Source organism: Cyanistes caeruleus, chromosome 4, assembly GCF_971803275.1.
Source record: "Cyanistes caeruleus chromosome 4, bCyaCae1.hap1.1, whole genome shotgun sequence".
NCBI classification, from domain to species: domain Eukaryota; kingdom Metazoa; phylum Chordata; class Aves; order Passeriformes; family Paridae; genus Cyanistes; species Cyanistes caeruleus.
This window is the reverse complement of record NC_141704.1, coordinates 76,156,709-76,177,557: the sequence shown is the minus strand read 5'-3', so window position 1 is coordinate 76,177,557 and position 20,849 is coordinate 76,156,709. Positions and strand designations below refer to the sequence as shown.

At 40.5% G+C, this 20,849-nt stretch overlaps 1 protein-coding gene across 4 annotated transcripts in view; it reads left to right on the top strand.

The window, feature by feature from the left end:
* Positions 1–20,313, top strand: part of LOC111923340 (uncharacterized) — a 58,882-nt gene extending 38,569 nt beyond the window's left edge. Inside the window, exons 5-12 of one of the 4 annotated variants that reach the window (XM_086885935.1) lie at positions 771–809; positions 1,413–1,464; positions 2,122–2,220; positions 11,872–11,974; positions 13,284–13,326; positions 13,419–13,570; positions 16,136–17,238; positions 17,469–20,313. In XM_086885935.1, the coding sequence (XP_086742061.1) occupies positions 771–809; positions 1,413–1,464; positions 2,122–2,142 (112 nt within the window). In that variant the 3' untranslated portion in view covers positions 2,143–2,220; positions 11,872–11,974; positions 13,284–13,326; ... (1 more) ...; positions 16,136–17,238; positions 17,469–20,313. Of the gene's footprint in view, positions 1–770; positions 810–1,412; positions 1,465–2,121; positions 2,221–11,871; positions 11,975–13,283; positions 13,571–16,135 lie in introns of all 4 variants that reach the window. The other 3 variants (XR_015285930.1, XM_086885934.1, XM_086885933.1) reach the window with 3 other exon arrangements.
* The last annotated feature ends 536 nt before the right edge of the window (positions 20,314–20,849 follow it).

Here is a 20,849-nt window from a genome sequence, read left to right as displayed (position 1 = left end):
TTCAACGTGTATTTAGTCTTTTCCCACTCCTATTTGTGTTGCAGGAAGTGATCATCTACCTTTGGGGTGCTTGGGGTGGGGGGATATTGAGGTAGACTATGAGATTAACACAAGACTGTTTATTTTTTAAAAAATGTGCAAATGTGTTTAAGTTTAAATTGGTGAGTACATGTAGCTCGCAGCACTGGAACTGTTTTACTCACCAGTATGTTATGATTAGGAGTCCACAAAAGAAATGTGTATTAGGCAATCAACCTGTGTAAAACTTTTCCCTGTGGCACACCAGCTACTCTTCCTGTCTGCTGTATTTTCATAATAACTGAACTTAACATATTCTCCATTCCAAAGTTCATTCCATTTCTTAGTGCTTTTCAGTTAGAGGTGGCTATTCACACCTGGCTGCCTTCCAAATTGCATGTTGAAGGCATTTTTGAGGAAACTTGAAGTTTTAGAGTGTTAATAAAGGGCTGCCTGCTAACATAAAGTCAGATTTGTTCAATGTTAATGTAAAAGAGTAGGTAAGTAGTAAATACTGAAATATCAAAACAAATACAGATAATTTAAAAATATCACCCTGTGCTCAAGGTATATTGGTGACATTTCATGACCTATTTATTTTTCACTTAAAAGTTATGCACTGCCATATGCTGAGTATGTCAATTATGTCCCTTATACTGCTGCTGTTCATATATTAGAGGATTCTTCTATAGTTATACAAAATCATCTTATGTTCTTTTCCTTCAAAATCTTCCTTGAACCTGCACCTCAAGAATGCCTACAGATACAGTTCTGTCTACACCTCATCACAGGTACTTTTACAAAGCTTTTCTTTGTCCTTGTGTGCCCTTTGTCTTTTGACTGTCTGCCTGAATCTATATCTTCTCTCTTGACCTCTTTATTTGGGAGTTCTCTGAGGCAAGAGCCTCATACAGCACCTAGATAATGCTCACAGTACTGCTCACTCTCAATATATCCAACAGCACATGGTTTTTCCTAGGAAGGGTGAGTCCTTTCCTTAAGAGAGGAGTTAGATAGGTCTTTTATCTTAGTAATTGACTGGGAATGTTATTAGAGCTTTGGCATAAAACCAGTGCTCCCTTTACATGAGTTTTCACCTAGAAAGGGGTGTCAAGCTTATTGTTAGGACAGGCCTGCAGGCTCTCCCCTTTGCCTCACACCTGTCCACACCTCTTTGTCCAAAAACATCGAGGCTGTTGGACCATGTGCAAAATGCAGTTTTTGTGGGCTTGTTCTCCTGAATTCTGTGGTGTTAGGATTGGCTGTGTTGTGGACATTGGGAGGAGAATTATTCTGGTGCTGATTCTTGACCCACTGAGACCCAGTGGGTACATTTTCATTTGATTTACATGATCCACTGACAAGTATTATGATGGTATGTTGTTGCTTTCCAGGAAACAGGATGAAGGAGAAGAAAAAGACTGCAAGAAGTGGTTGGACTCAAGGGTCATAAGAGTTTTCTCCAACCTAAATGGTTCCCTTTAGTGGAAGGCTTTTTGTGTATTGGCAAAGAAGCTGGGTTCCAGTAAGACCAAGACAACCTTTGCCACTTTTTCAAGATGTCTTGAAGCACATATAAAATTCAACTTCACATCAGTTTTAATATGCTTTTATACTACTAGACTCCACTTTAAGTCAAAAGCAACTCTTGGGTGAAGTTGGATTTAATGTAAAGAATAGCATTATGTCATCACATAGGAAAGTGCTTCTTAACCACCAAAATATATTTAAAATACTTTTCTGAGTAAATTTGTTGCTAATTATACTATATAAATTTAAGAGTGGAAACTTGGTTTCTCCATCATCATGGCTTGTATGTCTAATATTTTGCACTGAGCTTTGAGTGCAGCTGTAGTGCAGCTCTCCCTGGAAATCTGTTTTTGATCTAACCCCATTTTCTAGTTAAACATTTCAAATGAAATATACTGAGCAAGAAAAAGAGGACTACTTTGTTTGGAGTATTCTATGGGCAGAAGATTGCCTGAGGACTTCCTTATTGACTGTACCTTATCTTGCTGTGTATCCAGTAACAGATTGAGTTGGAGTGTAGGTAACTCAACCTCTGTTTAATTTTCTCTTTTTTTTTTTTTTTTTCATCTCCAGCTACATGGATTAGAGGTATAAAGATGTTGGTCTAAGTCACAAGAGTTTTGGAGACTGGAAATACTTGATTTCAGTAGTTGAATTTAAAGTTATCTGAAGGTAAATATCTCTTATCTAGAAGGTCTGTAAATTGTGTATTCATCTGATTTCCTTTCCTTACTGGTTATCATTTTCCTTTGGTGAGTGGTTCATTTGGCTTCCTAAGCAGAACTAGACAAACTCCTAAATTACTCCATGCTCTCAGTGAGCTGTGTCACCTTTCCTTTTTATTTTCCTTTATCATTCTTTTCATGCTTCCGGAACAATTGAGCTGAAGTATTGTGAAAGATTTCCTATCATCTTCTGTGTGCTTGTCTCGAACTTCATACCTTAAAATTCGGTGTGTTTGATATTCAGCTACTGTCTCTCTAATATTGCATGCATGGGGAGTTGGGATTTCTAACATGACTGCAAACATTACCTTTCCAATGATACCTTGTGTTGGATTAAAAGGTGCAAACACTGGAATTGTGAATACTGGAGTTATGTGCCCTTACCAGTCTGGGGACCTGTAACCTGCTGCTGGAAGTTCTTATTCAGGTTTCCCAAACGTAATACCTTGCTGGAATTCTCTGATAAATGGCTATTGTGTGTTGCTAAATAGTTTGTGTAGAGCCCAAAGCTGACTAAATTCCTATGATAGTCACAGTTTTCAAAAAGAATGTGAGTTATGGATACTGTAATTGTGTGGGCTTTTTTGCAAGTACCGTATGTGAATATTTGTTCTAATACTAAGTAATTATAGCAATAAATGTCATTAATATATTAGTTAATTCAGTGCTTTCTACTCTGAGAAGTCATTCTGAAAACATTCCACCTTTCCTCCATACCATTATCACTCCATAATACACCATTATCAGCAAATACCTGATAATATATCCCCATATGCTTGCTGTTGTGGAAGAAATTAATATTTATACTTTTACTGCTGCAAGCAGTGCCAGAGTGTGTGGCTGTCTCAGTTTTCGAATATGTCTTGGCATTTTTAACTATTTTGCTACTGTGGATGCAAATCCTGCCTTTAAATTAGTGTTGTCCTGTCTTATGAGAAACAGGGATTTGTCCACATTGAGTTGAAAGCCGGGTTTGACTCCTGGAATTTCTGTTCTCAGTAGTACCAATAGGCAAAATGAAAACTAGATTGACTCCTGTCAGTGTCCAGGTGAATTTTCTCAGCTTGGCAACACATAAGTTCTGTGTTGCACAGCAGATTGGTATGAGGAAGGATTGATGCACTAAATTCTCTAGGTTGACTGTATACTTTATGATCATACAATTCAATTTTTTTTAAAAAAAAAAGAATATTCTCCCAAAAGCACTAACTGGATCTTCTTACAATCCCTACCTGGTCTCTGCATGTGTGAACCTGATGGTTCTGCATTTATCCCAGCAAGGCCTGTGTGAAGACTTGTTTTCATCACAAGTCTTGATGCCCTTCCAGAGCGATTAAATTAAGAGGCTGGCATGCCCTCCTTTGAATGTGAGAGATGTAGGAAGGAGGTGGAAGTTTTTTACCATTCACATGCATCTCAAATCATTTAAAAGCAAATTTGGAAGGATTATAGCAGCAAAGAATGTAGGTGCAGTCTTGAAGTCACATGAAAATAGCACTGCTTTATAGATCTCTATTAAAACTCTGACCATGCTGAGGTATCAATTTGTTGGCTGAGAACCTTTGAAAAACCTCAATTTCCATGTCACCTAAATGGAAGACTGGGGTCCATCCTCTGGTTCTGTGGCCTTTTGAACTACTTTTACTCATGATGTTAGGGATGGTCCCCACTGCTGCATGACCTTCCCAAGTAGGAATATCGATACACTTCCAGTTAGGCTGAGGTAGAGGTTCGCTGTTTGGTGGCAGTTGTGCAGTCTCCCCTGCCAAGGTTGTGCAGCTGCTTTGTATTTCATCTTGGGAGTAGCGCTTCCTTGAAACCAGTCTTCAGGAATCCAGTGTATAACTTGGAGAGGGGGAGGGCATCCTCAGTTTCATTAAAATTATATCCAGGACTTCTGTGGAGGAAAAGGCTTCGAGAAAGGGAAGAAGCCAGCATGCTATTAATGAAAACATTAGATTCCTTGCAGAACACCACTTGCTTTGCAAGGCAAACTCCAAAAAGAGGAAGAAGTCATTCTTGGGTTTCTGATTTCTGTGGCCCTTTGAGCTGATTTGCAGCAGTGAGAAAAGGTGCCAATATCTTTGTATTGTTTGGCAGAGAAAAGATTACCTTGTAACTCATCTTGTCTGGCTATGGCCTGGCACTGGATCATGACCAGGTTGATGGCAGCCTGACAGTTTTAAAAGAATATGTTGGCATTTTATGAAAAGGGAAGTTATTACACTTGAAAGGAAGTAAAAACAAAACCAGAAAACCTACGCTTGTCAGTTTTATGGCAGAGAGGCTGTAAAAATTCTGGCATGTTACTTCAGCCAATCTCTGCAACAAATTAGTCAGCTAAATTGATTACAAAATCAAAGATGGATTTACATAAGCATTTGTGTTTTATTTACCCTGCTCTTACACTGTGTCAGACACTCAAAAGAGTCAACCCCATGCCCCTTACAGTTAAAATTAGTTTACAGCCTACATTTGGATGTGTAGCAGCAAGAAGGGAGCATGGAAAGAAAAGAAGAGCATGGGAAGGGATGAGACCTCCTGGGTCACTGGCTCCAATCCCTCCCAGTCTCAGGAAACCACATTGTCTTACCCTCTTTCAGACTGTGTTATGGTCTTCTGACATACTGTTAGATGATACAAAAGATGGGGAGTTAAATTTACAGATTTGTCCCAGTTCAGTATAGTTTTTGTCTGTCTCTATTAACTGCAGGATTGGATCCACGCTGAGACTTATCACAAGTTTCTGCTGGTGGGCTCTGTTTCACAGCAGGAGATGTGCCAGGGAGCTGGGGACAGTGGAGACAAAGGCAGCACCATTAGTGAGCAAAGTATGAACAAGGAGGGTTTGGGGTAGCTCTTCCAGCAACTGGGAGAGGTATGAACTTGGAAAATAATGTTTCCAAACATTATCATTCCTCTTTCTGTTCCCAAGCTGCTGTCACAGGAGTGAAGCAGATCACTTTGCCCTGGGAAAGCCTAATCTGCATTACAGCCTAGGGTGAGCCAAGGAGGTTTGGGTGCTGTGGACAGGCTGAACTGATGGCAGAGGAGCCACATGCTGTGCCAACTGGGTGGCATTCCATTCCCATGCTAGCTCAAGTATTCCTATGTTGTGCACTACAGGTCCCTCAAAACTTTTTTATGCCATCCTTCAAAACCCTTCATCGAGTATCTTCATCTTCATGCTTGCTCAGTGTATAAGTGAGAGCTACAAATAAGGCTTGCTTGGTGGGTGCCATAGCCTCAAAAGCAGTTTTGAATTATTTTGCTTTGTCAGTCAGAACTGTAAACTGCAACTGTATGACTTTAGCTCCAGAGAGGATTGTGAGGAGCTCCTAGTCTTATAGCATGTTTTTAGTCAGGCAATGTAGCCAAAGAAAACGATGAAACCAGACTTCTTCTTGTGGTCAGAAAGAAACAATTTGCTTTGATTGAAGGCTCGGTGCTGTGGAGAGGCCTAGAGTTGTGAGCAGCTGCACAGGAACTGCAGGGATATGGGCTGGTGGTTGCCAACACAGCTTACCTCTGTCACAACTGAACCTACAGCATGATGAGGGAGAGCTGAGAGCAATGCTTGGAGCTGAGAGACACAGAGAGAGTTGTCTCTGAGCTGGAGAGCTGAGAGCAAGGCTTGGAGCTGAGAGACAGAGTTGTCACTTCTGGCAAAAGGGAGGTCTTGGCCAAAGTGATCCTTTCTTAAAGCCAACCAAGATTTCTGTATACTGAGTACAATTGCCTGAGTAGATGCAAATAATTTGGGATCAACTTTCTACAGGAGTTCTGGCTCCTGTCTTGGGAAGGACCATCCTGATGGTGGGAGCTTTGGGTCAGTAACATGTGCTGTTTCACCTGCCTGTGGCCAGAGAATCTATCACTTATGGCTCCATCCCTGCAGTGCCTGTGTCTTCTGGGAAATGCAGCCTTGTGTTCGGAGGCTGGCAGCTTTTTTTTTTCTTCAGGTCAGTGCAATTCTTGCCCCATCACAGTTATTCAACCCAAGTAGGTCCAAAGTCTCCTGTTCAGGTAAAACTGAAGAAATTTGAAAACATTTTCTTTAGATGCTGAAAACAAAGTCAGTTTGGTTTGTGATTGAACTCAATATAGGAAGTATGTTTTTGGTATGTTCGGATTCTTAAAGGATTTTAGACCTAAAGACACCTCCTAGTATGTAACTCCCAAACAGGTTTTTCCATGAGTTAAGAATCAAAACATCCCTTTTCTGAGGTTTCAGAAAGGTTTTAGTCTTGTGCAAGTATTGTGGGAAAACCTAAGTATTACTTTATAGTTATTACTTATATTACTTAATTACTTATTTATTGATTTTTTAATGAAAAATGTTTTGTCTGTATGTTTGAGAAAGATGTGCTCAGATTTCGAGTCCAAATTTCACCTTAAGGACATTAGATGCTTATATTCAGACTTTGCCTTTTATTGTGGGTTTATTGGGGATGGTTCCCTAATTCCCGTTTTACAGATGGGAAATTCAAAATGCTTCTGAACCATTTTGGGGGTATTGTCAAGATAAATATTTGAGAAAAAAAAATAGCATGGTAATATAGAGTCAAAACTGACATATGCTGAGCACCCCAATGTCAATTGTCAAAATCTCTAGTTGCTTCATGAAAGCAAAGGTGAGTAGAGGAATCATCTTCCATTTAAAAATGAGATTTGCATAAAGCTGTGTTAAAACTGTATCTTGGGAATTTGTGCAAAAGGAATTTCTGCAGAGCTTGTTGTTAAGGAAATCTTGTGAGAAAATGTGCTAATTTTTGCTTTGAAGCCCTTGAGAAGAACCAAACCATGAATAAATGAAGTTTAGAGTGTGAGATTACTTTCAGAGCTCTACCATCCACCAGCTATCTGTCTGTAAGTCAATGAGGCAGCTGTCTGTCTGTCCCTGTAAATCTGTGTGATGAAATATGGCCAAGACCAGCAAGAGCTGTGGATGGGGATGGGAATTGCCTGGCTGGGCTGCCTTGCTGCTCCAGGATACCATCAAGCTGTTCAAATAAAGATGAGCTGGGACAATGTCACAGCTGGCTGAGATGAGCATGGGAAAGAAAAATATGGTGACAGGAGATGCAGAAGTGACTCGGTGTGCTGGCATTCCTTTCTTTTCAGGGCAAAGACATGTGAAAGGGCTTGTCACTGACAGAAAGACCCTCTCACATTCTATTGTGGTGAAACTTTCGTCCTCCAAATAATACCATGAGTTGTATGTTTCAAGATGTAATTTGTGTATACATATTCTCACACCATGGGAATTCAGCATTGTGTCCTCACCCCATAGCCTCAGCAACTCAGAAATCTCTGGGTTTATTTGGGCACAGGATTGGGGTTTTGTGTATTTTTTAATTTTTAATGCATGTGTCTGGCAAATTGTTTTTCCTTCTAGTGTTAAATGATATGCAGGCTTAGATCCTTTTATTGTGCTTGATTAGCTGAAACTCATTGATAAATCCTTAAAAGGAGAAAGTTTTCTAATTTCCATAGAGTGACTGCACTAGGGGATTAGGAATCCTATCTTGCACCTCTAAACATCTAAGCTCAAACTTTCTGGTTAGTGTAAGCGAAGCTAATTCCCAGGAAAAAAATGAAACAGAGAAAGAAGATAATAGTATTTCTAAGAAAAGAAATGCAATATACAATGGGGGAGTTTATCCATCTGTATTCAACATGAAACCCTGTGTTGATTAGGGGTTTTGTGAAAAGTTGATTTTCCAGTTCAGCAAAACTTATAGAAAAACATTTGCTTCAGGTCAACTGCAGCTAGTTGCCCTCCCTCTTACTCATTAAAATGAAAAGCAAGTGTTCTCACTTCATTCAGCCTTGAGTGACCTTTTTGATCTAAAGCAGAGCTTCTCCCAGCGCTTGGTCCTGGTCACTGGACTCAGGAGGATTCTTAATTTCTCTGGTTACGATGGCAGTTGAGGTCACACATAACTCAGCCCCAAAAACAAGGAATGCAGTCCAGGGCCCCAGCCCCTGATGGATGTCTAACCAGTGGAATGTCATGGCCTGCACAATGAGTTTTCATCAGTCCCTTGAGAGGAGCAGCATCACTGTGTACAAGATGGGCCACAGATGAGAGTATGTTGATTTGTAGGTGGTAGGAAGGGAAAATGTCCCTGTGCTGGCACTGCTGAGACACTGCAAATCCTGTGGACAATTCTGGGGTCCCCACTACAAGAAAGACCTTTTGGGGCTGGGGCATGCTCAGAGAAGGGAACGGAGTTGGGGAAGGGTCTGGAACACCAGGAGCAGCTGAGGGAGCTGGGGTGGCTCAGCCTGGAGAAAAGGAGGCTAAGGGTGGACCTTCTCGCTCTCTACAACTCCCTGACAGGAGGGTGTAGCCAGATTGGCATTGGTCTGTTCTCCCAAATAACAGGAGACAGGACAAAAGGAAATGGCCTCAAGCTGTGCCAGGGGAGGTTGAGTTGGCCATTAAGGAAAATTTCTTCACAGAAAGGGTTTTCAAGCAACAGAAAAGGCTGGCCAGAGAATAGTGAAGTCATTATCCCAAGTCATGGATATAGCACTTGGGGTCATGGTTTAGTGGTGGCCTTGGCAGTGTTAGATTAACAATTGGTCTTGATGTTTTTAGAGATCTTCCTAGGCTTAAATGATTTTGTGATTTATAGAACAGAACATTGCCAAGTAGCACTGGGATGCTACATTAGCTTCTGAATTGGTGAAAGCGTCAGTAGACTGCATTGACTGGTGGTGGAATAACTTTTCCAGATGGCCATAAATTGGCAATTTAATCACAGTGTTAAGGAGGGTTTATTTTTTCAGTAATAACTTTGGTTAATTTTATTATGTGTTTCACTTTTCAGTCCAGCAATCTTCAATGCTAGAAGAGTGGCTTCAAAAATTGAAGGGAGAAGGGGCATATAAAAGAGTGTTGAGCCTTAGGAATGGTGTCCTGCAGTGTCAGATCTTACAGAGCAGGCCAGCCAACATTTTTATGGTTCTTTTTGAAAAACCTGCCTTCTGCAAGTTTGGAAAAGAGAGCTCTGCTCATCTTCAGGGTGAAGCAGTGGTGCTGAGGTGGTCTTGTCACATGTAGATCCTTTGCTCTAGATGCTTTGGGGTTTGATAATGTGCCTGAGAAGGTATGAGATCATACCCTGACCTCATACCATCTGTTTAACAGATGGGTGTGTATGGCAAGGCTAACAGTTAAAAACCTGGCTCCACTTAGGTCAGTGGTATCAAGATTTTACCCACGATTGGAGGGGGAAGAGAAAAAAAGTGTCCAAAGATAGGTCTCCTAAGTCACTGCTGGGAAAGCCTGCAGGCTTTAGAGCCTTGTTTATTTACCCTTCTGTCATTTGGCTGATAGTTATTTGTGCTTGGCCCTTGGACAGAGTATTTGAACTTTATGTGTATGTCTGTATGTTTGTTGGTGCAGACTATTAATACATGTAACTGTTGAAAGATATGGAAGAAGTGCAGTTCTTATTTCCAGTGAAACTGTGAACTTTATAAACTGAGCTGGTATTGATCAGAATCCTGTTTGTCCATACAGTTCTGTAATGAATGTAGCACAAGTATCAACCATGTTTATTAGCAAGTCTAGGTGTTCTGTTTGCTGCACCAGACAAGATGATTGGGTTGTTTTCTTTTTAACTCAATTGCCCCCATTTTTTTTTTTCCTTTCTTTTCTTCTCTTTAAACACCCAACCATAGGTCATCTGTGGATTTCTTTAACCCACAGAATACAATTGTTCTACCCTCACTGAAATGTTAAAAGTTTGTGGACTGGAACATGGCTGGGTGGGGCACTATTCAGTTTCCAGCCTAAAATCAGGCAATGGCTCCTAAAATACAGTCCTTGACAGATTAAACCCAGCTGTTGCACAGGTGCACTGAGGCTGTGCAGCAAGGAAGTTTACCCACTTATAAACTTCTGCCTGTGTGCGTCATTAAACTGAGATATTTTTGGATCTCAGCTATATTCTTTTTGGTTTTTTGATTAGGCAAGACAAGTGGTCTTCATTAAAACCACAGACAGCAGAATGGTTTAATCTAAATTCTCCCCTGTAATTGCAGAAAGACAAACACAAGCTTCATAATGCTCCAATTCTTCTAAGAGTAAAGCTTACAATGTCTTGTTTGTCTAATCTGACACTTCAGCATCCAGTCTGCACTGAAATAGTATGTGTGGAGTTAGATTTTATAGATTTTTCTCATTGACTCTGAAAGAGCTATGATATCCCATTAGGAATGTGGTAAAGGGTGTAGAGAGTCAGACCTCTGTGGAGCTGCTGAGGGAGCTGGGGGGGCTCAGTGTGAAGAAAAGGAGTCTCAGGGGGACCTTCTGGCTCTCCACAGCTCCCTGACGGGAGGGTGCAGCCATGGTGTCAGGCTCTTTTCTCAGGGAACAAGGGACAGGACAAAAGGACACAGCCTCAAGCTGTGCCAGGGGAGGTTCAGGTTGTACATCAGAAGGAATTTCTTCACTGAAAGGGTGGTCAGGCACTGGCAAGGACTGCCTAGGGCAATGGTGGAGTCTCCATCCCTGGAGGTGTCCAAGGAACACCTGGATGTGGCATTTAGTACTCAGGGCTGGGTGACAAGGTGAAGATCAGTCACAGGCTGGACTTGATGACCTTGGAAATATTTTCCAACCTGAATGGACCTGTGATTCTATGGAATGGCTCAGGGAGTCAATTTAGTAGAAAAGTTGCTTTAAAGTAGTAGGGTGGTATATTTTTCTGGGCAAATTCACATGCAGACCCAGACTTCTCTTGCCTTTGCAGAATTCTGTTGTGTAAGTAATGTGGAATAAACAATTTCCCAGCAGGCAGGAAACAGTGACTACAGTATATAACTTACCCATGGCTGGCTATTGGGGGAACCCCAGGTAATCCCATTTGTTCTTACTGATTCCAGCTGCAAGTCTGACTGAAAAGCAAGGAGAAGGAAAAAGCAATTAGTTCCCACATCTTTTTGTTTTATAAAGACAATTCTCCTAATGTGTGCAGCCAGTAATGACGGGTCTAATTGGAATCTTTGCCATAAGCCTTCCTGGCTCAAAGACAAAACTTGCAATGACCTTCCTTCCAGGTGGCTGCTGTGGTCTGGAGGAGAAATATTAGCACTTCCATAATGATTAATAGAGGAGGGAGGTTGCAATTTTATGCAACTGTTTCCATACCACTGTGTGCTGCCTTTCTGATTGTTAACTTGGTCCTGAACACGACAGGAAGAAAAAAGAACATGTCTCTGCACAGGAATTGCAGAGACAATTGAAATTTTGTATTTTACTTTATATACTTCTCTTGGTGCTTCTCCCAGCCAGAGGTTCAGTCTGCACACCTGTTTTTTATAGCTACTGACATATGCATTGTCATTGTATTTCTCTGATGGGTTTTTTTATCTCAATCCCAAGACCTCCTGTATCAGTGAGGTCTACAATTTAATTATGTTTTGGAAGAAAGCACTTCCTCTGGTTTTTGATCTTATTATCTGATCATTGCATTAGATCTTCATTTGTACTGTATTTGGAAGCAGGCTCTTCTCGTAAGTTTGAATTTAATGGGCTCCAAACAGAAGTTTACCATGCTGATTCAATTACTATGTGCTACAGATTGTTGCAGGTCCTGAATGCTGAAGAGTTCCTGAAATACATCTACTTCCAAGCTGAAAATGGCTGCACAGCAAGGCAATAGCATTTCAACCCAAAAGTGCATGTAAGTCTTCATCAAGCTGCTATTGTCTGAAGTGGAATTTGGTGCAGAAATCCCATCTGGTGATCTATATTCTTGCAGAAAATGTCACCATGAGGAATTGAATGCTTCAGAAGAATTGAGGCTTCTATCACTTTTCATTCAAAAAGAAATGCTTTAAATGGTGTTATGAAGCAGGAGCTCACTACTGGGGTCAATCCTCTCCTTGAAGGCTTGAGGCCTGGTTAGGTTCAGGCTTTTAAATTGTGCCCACAGCTGATACAACAGTTAATTAATGGGATTGTGATCAGCAGCTTCAAATGCATCAATCTGATCCCTGATGTTTCTGAGATGGACATTAGCAAACATGGAACTTAAACTGTATAGAACCTTCACTTTTGCTTTGAATAGGCTTTAAAGAGCCTTTTAAGGACATTTCACTTGTTTACCAAGGTCTGCTTTTTTTGTGTTTCCATTTTAAAATAGACTAGTGTATGTTTCTTACTTCTTGTTACATTTACATTAATTTTTATTTCACTATTTCACTAAATCCATCAGTCTTGTTGCTGAGAATACAAACTCTTTTACTTCTCCTCAGCTGATATGTAGTTGAATATGTATTATCCCATGTATAAGGGACTGGAGAATTGGATTTTGATCCAGTCCCACAGCTGACTTTCTGCTATGGGCTGTGGATGTCAATAATGTGAAATTAAAAAAGTAGATGTAAACTATTGTAAGAACACATTTGTTAGGGTTACTGTATTATGCAGTAGATTTCACTGTATGAGAAATCTGTTATCAAGGTAGAATGTATTTTGAACTTGAATTCTTCAGAAAGTAACCTATAGATAAAGCTGTGATAGCATCAGAAAAATAGTTATCTTAAATTCATATTTGAATGAATGATAAATTCAATGCCATAGTTCTCAGGAGGGTTGTTTCTGTGTTTTCAATAAATTCTATTGAAGGATGATGTAGGTCCCTCTAGCTTCCCTCATCATGGCTGATATTCTGCTGGGATGCATGTGACTTTTCTCATGACTCCAGTCTCACTTTAGGCACACCACAAACTCAGGAAAACAATTTTTAAACTTATTTATGTTGTCCTCTAAATCACTGAATCATATGATGGTTAGACCTTAAAGACCATGTAGTTTCAACCCCCTGCCATGGTGTGTACAAGCTTCTAGTGCAACTGTCATAGGGAAAAAAAAAAGCACAATTGTTCTGGTTTTATTTAATAAAACCTGCAAAGTCCAGCACAGGTGATTGAATTCCCAGCCTTCTGCCAGTACAAAAAACTGTTCATTTCCATTTGGTTTTTCCTCAGGTACTCCTATGGGGGAAAAAAATTATTCATCTCTACTCCAAAAGTACTTGTGAACTTTTTTTTTGAAAGTTGGTGGGAAATCCTCTTAGTCCTTTGGGTAACAGGACAGTGAGCTCTTTCACTTGGCATCTGCAGCTTTGGAACACCTGAGTTGAGAAGCCTGTGCTTGGCATCTGCCTATAAACAATACTGCTTCTATTTCTTTCACAAGTCTATGTGTTTGCAGAAGGACTTTTGTTTTTCTGTGTCTGTGTGACTGAAGGAGAAAAGGGCAACTGGAGTAAAAGGTGAGGAAGACGTTATTTGCATTTTTTTATTTTACTTTAGGCTTATTTTTTTTAGTATGGTAAATGTAAAATCCATGCTCTGATCTGCAACTCACCATTTTCTATGATTTCCCTTATTTTTTGTACTTCCCTTGAGATCAGTGGTGCCAAACTTTTTAATATACCTTCATACAGAAAAGTTTTTGTACAACAAATCATTTCTCTAACAGCTATTTACTGTGGGGATGATGGTAAAGCATATTCCAAACCATTTAATTTAAAGTGCAGTGTCTGTGACTGCTTTCCTTGTCACCATTGCTCAGTATGAGGTTCTCATCATATTTTTTTTCAGTAATAGGTGAAGTTATAGTTTCAAAATGAGTTTGACAAACTCACTGAGTTTGGAAAAACAATAAATTCATCCCAGTTTAACCCAGCAGCTAATTTATAATGTTTGTCCCTGGACTTTGTGTCAGGTATTGTTCCAAATTCTCCATGCAGCTGTGGCATTACCCTTCTGTCCTGACTTGTAATGACCTCTGATATTCCAGCCCAGGCTTTCTCTTAAGCAGAACTTTCCAGTTGTGCAGGATTGTATGGTGGTTTTTCACTGTTGACAGAAGTCCACTAGGATGCAAACCACCAAACTCATTCTCACTGTGACCTAAACCAGGATTTAAACTGAAGTCTCTGGAGGTGAAAAACCAGACTACTAACAAGTGATGGGAGAGCCTCACATAGCTTGGTTCAGATAAAATCTAAATGTTCAGCTTTTCTGAAACCATTTTGGTTCAGAAACCATCATTTCAGTCCCATGAGAGTAGTTTGCCTTTTCTGATTTATTGCATAATCAGATTGGGACTCCACTTCTGAAACACCAACAAAACCAGCTTTTTTTTTTTCTTTCTGTAATGATTTTGACTAAAACCAGTGAGAATAGACATGCATGAAAACATTAAAAGAAAGAAAAAACACATTAAAAAGGCCTCATGCTTTGCAATCTCAAGCACTGGGTTTGTTTTCCAGAAAACAATCTAGAAATGTTTCCTCTTACCTGAAATTTTGTTTTCCATAGTAGTAAGTTACAATGAGAGAAGCAAAACTCTAGTCCTTATGCCAGTGGGGTCTAGAAGAAGGACTGGGTTTAAATAGACATTAGAAAAAGAAGTTGATAGTAAGAATTTGAATCACTGGGATCAGATTGCCCAGGAAATGGGTGTAATTTCTATCACTGAACATGAGAGTAGCTAAATAAAGGTTTTGGAGAACAGAAGCATTTAGGGCTGGTCTTAGGATACGAGCGTGCATTATAAATTGTCTTCAGATGGCTTCCAGGTTTATGATTCTGTAATTTCTTGTCTGATGCAACAAAATTCTCAAGTGTATTGATCTTCATGTGAAAATATCATACTGAAAAAACCCTATCTCTTAAAGGTCCCTCATAATTTGCTTTATTGGAATAGCTTAGCAAAGACTTTTCCGTTAAAATCATGGCAGCCTTTGCTTGTTGGGGCTTCATTTTGGTCTTCCAGAAAACCTTTGCACAAAGCACTTGGGAAATGCTAATTGACTAGTAACTATATCCTGAAATTGCTGCTCTGATTTTAACCCCAAAAGAGTGGTTTATTTTACATACTGAAATGAATAGGGTGTTTCCACTTCCCTTATTCTTGATACTCAAAAGTTTAAATATGTGTGGGAGAGACGTGCAGAGGAAGAACTGATGATGTGAGAAGTACTAGATACAACTACTGGAAACAGTGGTTCCAGTAGATGAGACCCACTCAGATAATAAAAATGTGACTCACTCACTCATGTGCTAACAGAGAAGTCAAATTTTCTCTAACCAACTGTTTTTAAATTTTCTACATAAACACAATGATGCATCAGGATATGTCTAAAAATAATTCCTCCTCCTGTGGCGGATATATCCACAAACCCTGCACAAAACCACTTGTACTTCTCAAACACAGCTACTGGGCTGTGAAGCCGTGGGTGAGTGAATGGGTTTGGTTAAGATGAGTTTCAATCAAACTTTAGTTAAATATAAGAAAAAAAATAATCTGTAGAATGTCTGTTCTGAAGGGAATCAATGAACTGAACGTGCTACCATGGTTCCTTCATTAACACAGGTTTGTCAAATCTTACTGCTCATTGGTGTGATGAGCTTCTCTGAGTTTCTCCTATTTTTGCTGGAGTCTGGAAGTGCTATGTCTTTCTTAGCATAGCTGTGTGCCTTCCCAAGATCTATTACATGTCCCTTATCTGAGCTGAATAGTTTCATACAAAAATTTAATTCAGCTGAGCTGACATATGGCAAAAAAGGTCACTGGAGCTGTTAGTTTTGCTGTGGTCAGCTTGAGTAGAAGCTGGCTGAAAGAGCAAGATAATGTTTGAATGTGATGTAGGGAAAGTGATGTTACACGGGAAAGCAGAAAAGAAGTTCATTCTTACATTTCTGATTTTGCTTTTTATAAATCAGCTCATAAGCGTGTATTGATCTGCTATTGCTCTACTGACCTACTGCTGTGTAGCTTGGTGAGAGAAGAGACATTCTGACTGTATGTATGCCTCTTTTTGTTGCAGTGTTCGCTGGGACTGGTTGAAGTGCACACAGGTGATGGTTCTGTACTGGAGCCTGCATGGCCAGGAGTTTTGGGGTTGGCTGTGGAGCTGGACACATATGTGGGAGATGTCATCTATAAAACCTTAGACTGGCTTTTGCATGTGGAATTGTTTGTTGTTGTTGTTTAGAAGTTGTTCATTGTAGAATTGTACTGGTTGCGTTTTTTGTGTGTTCCAATTGAATGTTTGATTGTCATAAGCATTATCTCTATTTTTGTAGTCCCTTACTCATTTGTTTCTTGCTATTGATGCATTGTTTGTAAGTTTAATAATCCCTTTTAAGTTTGTTACTTTCGAGGTTTTCAAAGCAAATCCCCTCACCAGCAGCATCTTACAAAGAATTTTTAACCTGCCCCAGAAGACTTGTAACTTGACACCACAGCAATGGTGCATACTAATGAGGAACTTTCCCTCCAAAACCTCAGTTACCCCAAGGACAGCAAACTGTTGGAGGAGAAGATGTTCCCAGCACCAATCAACAATAACTATAGGGGTGGGACTGCCAGCAACAAGCTGAGGGGACAGAGATTATAAAAGGAGCTGTGAAGTTTGAAGAACTGCCCTTTAACTGTGGATTAGCAGCTGAGGACCCGACACTGCAGACTTTGGTCTACATCTCTTTTAGAGACTTTTTTATATAAATTTGAGTGCAGATTAGCTGCATTCACTGCAGTGCCACTGAGTTCTTGCTTTGGGACCAAAATGCCGGTTCGGCCAGAGGATTCCTCAATCCTCCGACCCGGGACTTTTTTAAATTTCTTTTCTTTTTTTCTCCCTCACCCATTATCCCTTCCTCCCCTTTGTTTTTTTCCCTTAATATTAACACCCCAAAGTTGTGTCTTTTTCCTCACAGAGAGGATGTGACAGGGCAGTGTTGAGGTTTGTCATCATGTGGAAGCCCTGCTTTCTGTGAATCACTGAAGTCAGTGACAGGCTTTGTGCTGTCCTCTATAGGAGCTCCTTCTGTGGACCATCAGGAGGTCAAAATCATGGAATCACAGAATGGTTTGCCTTGGAGGAGACCTTAAAGCTCACCCCATCCCATCCTCTGTTATGGGCCAAAGGTATCTTTCACTATCCCAAGTTGCTCCAAGTGCCATCCACCCTGGCCTTGGACACTTCCAGGGGTGGGGCAGCCACAGCTTCTCCAGACAAACTGAGGCCTCACCACCCTCACAGGGAAGGTTTTCTTCCTAACAGCCAATCAAAGCCTACTCTCTGTTGGTGTGAGGCCATTCCCCTTGTCCTGTCATTCCAGGTCCTTGTCAGTAATTTCTCTCCATCTTTGTTCCAGGTTCCCTTTAGGTACTGGAAGGCCACAATGAGGTCACCCTGCAGTTTCTCTTCTCCAGAATGAAAAAACCAAATTCTCTTAGCCTTTCCTCACAGCAAAGCTGCACCATCCCTCTGGTCATCTTGGTGCCTCCTCTGAACCCTCTCCAGCAGCTCCCTGTCCATTCTGTGCTGGGACCCTAGGGCTTGAGGCAGCTCTGCAGGTGGGGTCTCACCTAAGGGTACCAACAGCCCCTGAGCAACATAAACCACTCAGTAAGTGATAGAGGTTGTAAAGCCTGACATGAGGAACTCAGCTGCCGTAGTTTCACTGAAAACTGTGTTACAAAAGAGCTGCTTTTTGTTACACTTGCTCTAAACCTGCCTTGCGAGCTCCACAGCGCCAGGCATCATTCCTGCAGCTGACCCCACACACACACCTGGGTGAAAGCCCAATATTTCTGGGCTTTTATAAATCCAGATGTCAAAGTTCCATCTTAGATTCCTCTTGAGCCATGGAAAACTGTATTCTTAAGAGAGTTAGCTCAGCACCCTGCAAAAATGAGTTATTGTGGTCTAAATGAATAATAGGCATCAGTTTTGGATTTTCAAGTCTTCTGAAATGACATAATCCTGGTCCCATTTAAGCCACTGTTGGGATTGAGGTGGGCTAGAGTTAGATGTGAAAAAAAGTGCTTTCAGAAATCCCATCCTAAGTACAGAAGAGCTAGGGGTGTCAATGTGATGCGTTCTTGAAAAGAAATAAAAAAACAAACCCATTTGAAGTATGGCTTCAAGATATTCTGTCATTTAATGAACAGATGTGTTTCACAGATATGTACAGTTCCTATAAAGATAAATTCAGCATTAAAGCTTGAAAGATTAACAGTAATCTTTTACAAGTTAAAAAAAAAAAAAATCTGGATGGGTGTTTCAAAGCAGTTCTAAATTTTAAATATAAAATAGTAAGTGTTGCATGGGTTGTATTTTGCCTTAATCCTCAAGTGCATAATCCTGAAATAAATTTTGAGCTAAGTCCCCTATGACCAGAAATATTCCTTTAAACTCTAGGGACTGAGCCAGCTATAGTTTCCTTTTATGCCAGCTAGCCAGATGTGTTTTAAAGAAATAAAATTCTATTCTAAGAAAAATAAATTCAAAACTCTTTACCATAAAGTCTAAAAAATAAAGCTAAAAACCAACATGGACTTTATTTCCACAGCAGCACAGAATAACTATGAAAAAATCTGTGTCACATGGGATCAGAACTGTTGTTTTCATTGCAGGGCATTACCTGGGCAAGGACCAGGGCAATTGCCTGGACACACACAGGAAAAAAATTGCTGCAGGGGTTTTATATTTGATAGTGATATCTCCTTTCTTATATAGCACTGAAACCTTTTTGACCAAAAATCCCAGAAAGTTTTGAAACTTCCATTGCTTGGCTGAGTTTCAAGAAGCTTTTCTTTGACTGAAAAGCTGTAAATAATGAAAGATAAGCATTGAGAGGGTCTGATTCTGAATGCAGGGAATCTGACTCAGTGCTGGGAGCTTCCCCTGGCCTGGCACATTGGTATTGGGATCACACACAACACTGACTCCTGGTAGTGACTCCTAGCAGTGAATAACAAACAGGGGCTTAGAACTGTTCTGAAATTACACCCTCAAATGCATGCTGGTGCCCTGGTTTTCTCTCATTCTCCTCCACCATCCTTTCCTTCCATTCCCTTTTCTATACTCCTCTGTTGGGAATATTCATTCATGACCCCTGCTGCCTTTTTTCCCCTATTTGCTGCCATTTAGCATTACACCAGCAGAAAATTACTGCAGGAGTGACTTCCATAAAGCAGCAAGTAAACTTCAAATCAAGGAACAGTTTCAAAGATGGGTTTGTTATGTTCCTGTGAATATATCATATCTATAATGAGGGTTTGGATACTTCAACATATGCCATAGGGGTAACCTCATCGTTACCCACCCACAGTGACTCTGATCTTGAGTGATCTCATTCCATATCCTCAGCATAGTTCTGGCATGTTCCCTCTGTATGGAGGGGCAAATAGAGAATGACCTTCCTTTGAAATCCTAGATGTATTTACATAAGACCATGCCAAATGCATTAACAAGTGCTGGAGTGGAAACCCTGAGTGAGTAAACATGGTCAGCCCAAACACATGTAAATATATCCAAAATTTTGTAGTATATCATGCTTTGATTTATACCATAAACTATAGGAAATACAAGGCCAGTAAGAATCTACTCTATTCATTTTTTTTTTAATTGGTATTTTTTCATGGCATAGCATGTCACACTCTCAGGGAACTTTTAAATTTCCTCTTTGCAAAGTGGATTTTGTTCAGGTGACAACCCTGTTTTGTTGTGACTGACATGGCACTTCTTTGCACACAGTAGCAGCTCCTGGTGGTGGTTATTTGTGATGTTGCACTCTCCTATATTCCTCCTTATCTGCTGCACTCCTGCTCAGAGAAAAAGAGAAGGCTGCTGCTCCTAAGCTTGCAGTAGATATTTGGCCGAGTGCTTTCCTGGTTTTGGACGGGCGTTCCTCCTCGGAGCAGCATGCCTAGGCTTTGAGAGGCACGTTATGATGAGTGAACAGCTATATGAGGAACTTTCAAACTTTAAATCATATCCAAGGAACCTCCAGTAATAAGGGCTTCAGCTTCTACCCACAAGTGGTCCTGCGGGAGAACTGTTCTTTGGCTTTTATTTCCTGAAAGGAAGGATTGTATGGCAGGGTTGGGGCTTCGGGGTCTGTATAATCAAGGCTCGGCATGATGAATTTGATGTACTGGCATCTGTTCTGTGTGCTTTGTAAGGCTTCCAATAAAATATGAATTAAAAAGAAATATGCTTCATATGCCTATATAGGACATATGGCAGTTAAAACTTTAGATATGGCATTTTTGTTGAGTTAAGAAGGAGGTGCTAGAACACACATAAGTTGCACAGTACTTACAAAAAACAGAAAGGCAGAGAAAATTTAGGAAGCCAGTCAATGTAGATCTGACCTTCTGTGGGGGAGTGGATTCTCTGGGGTGCCAGGGTTTGCTTCAAGCTTAACGCACCTTTGAAAACTGAACCTCCAGATTGCATCATGTTACTGCATATAATCCTTCAAAGAGGGCAAGGTGTGAAAACAAGCTAATAAATGTGTAAGGGCTAAAGGAAGAATTTTACAGATCAGAGTCAAGGTTGCCAGCCTTTCCCCACCACAAAACCCCAACATCCCTCTCCAGGAACTCGGCCCAGAATATTAGTTTTGGATGACTGCCTTTGCAAGTCAGTACAGCACAGATGAGGACCCTCCCCCATTATCAACTTCCAGCCCTTCTATGAGTGCAGAAAAGGCAAAAATAAAAGATGAGGCTGCAGTTTGGGTGAT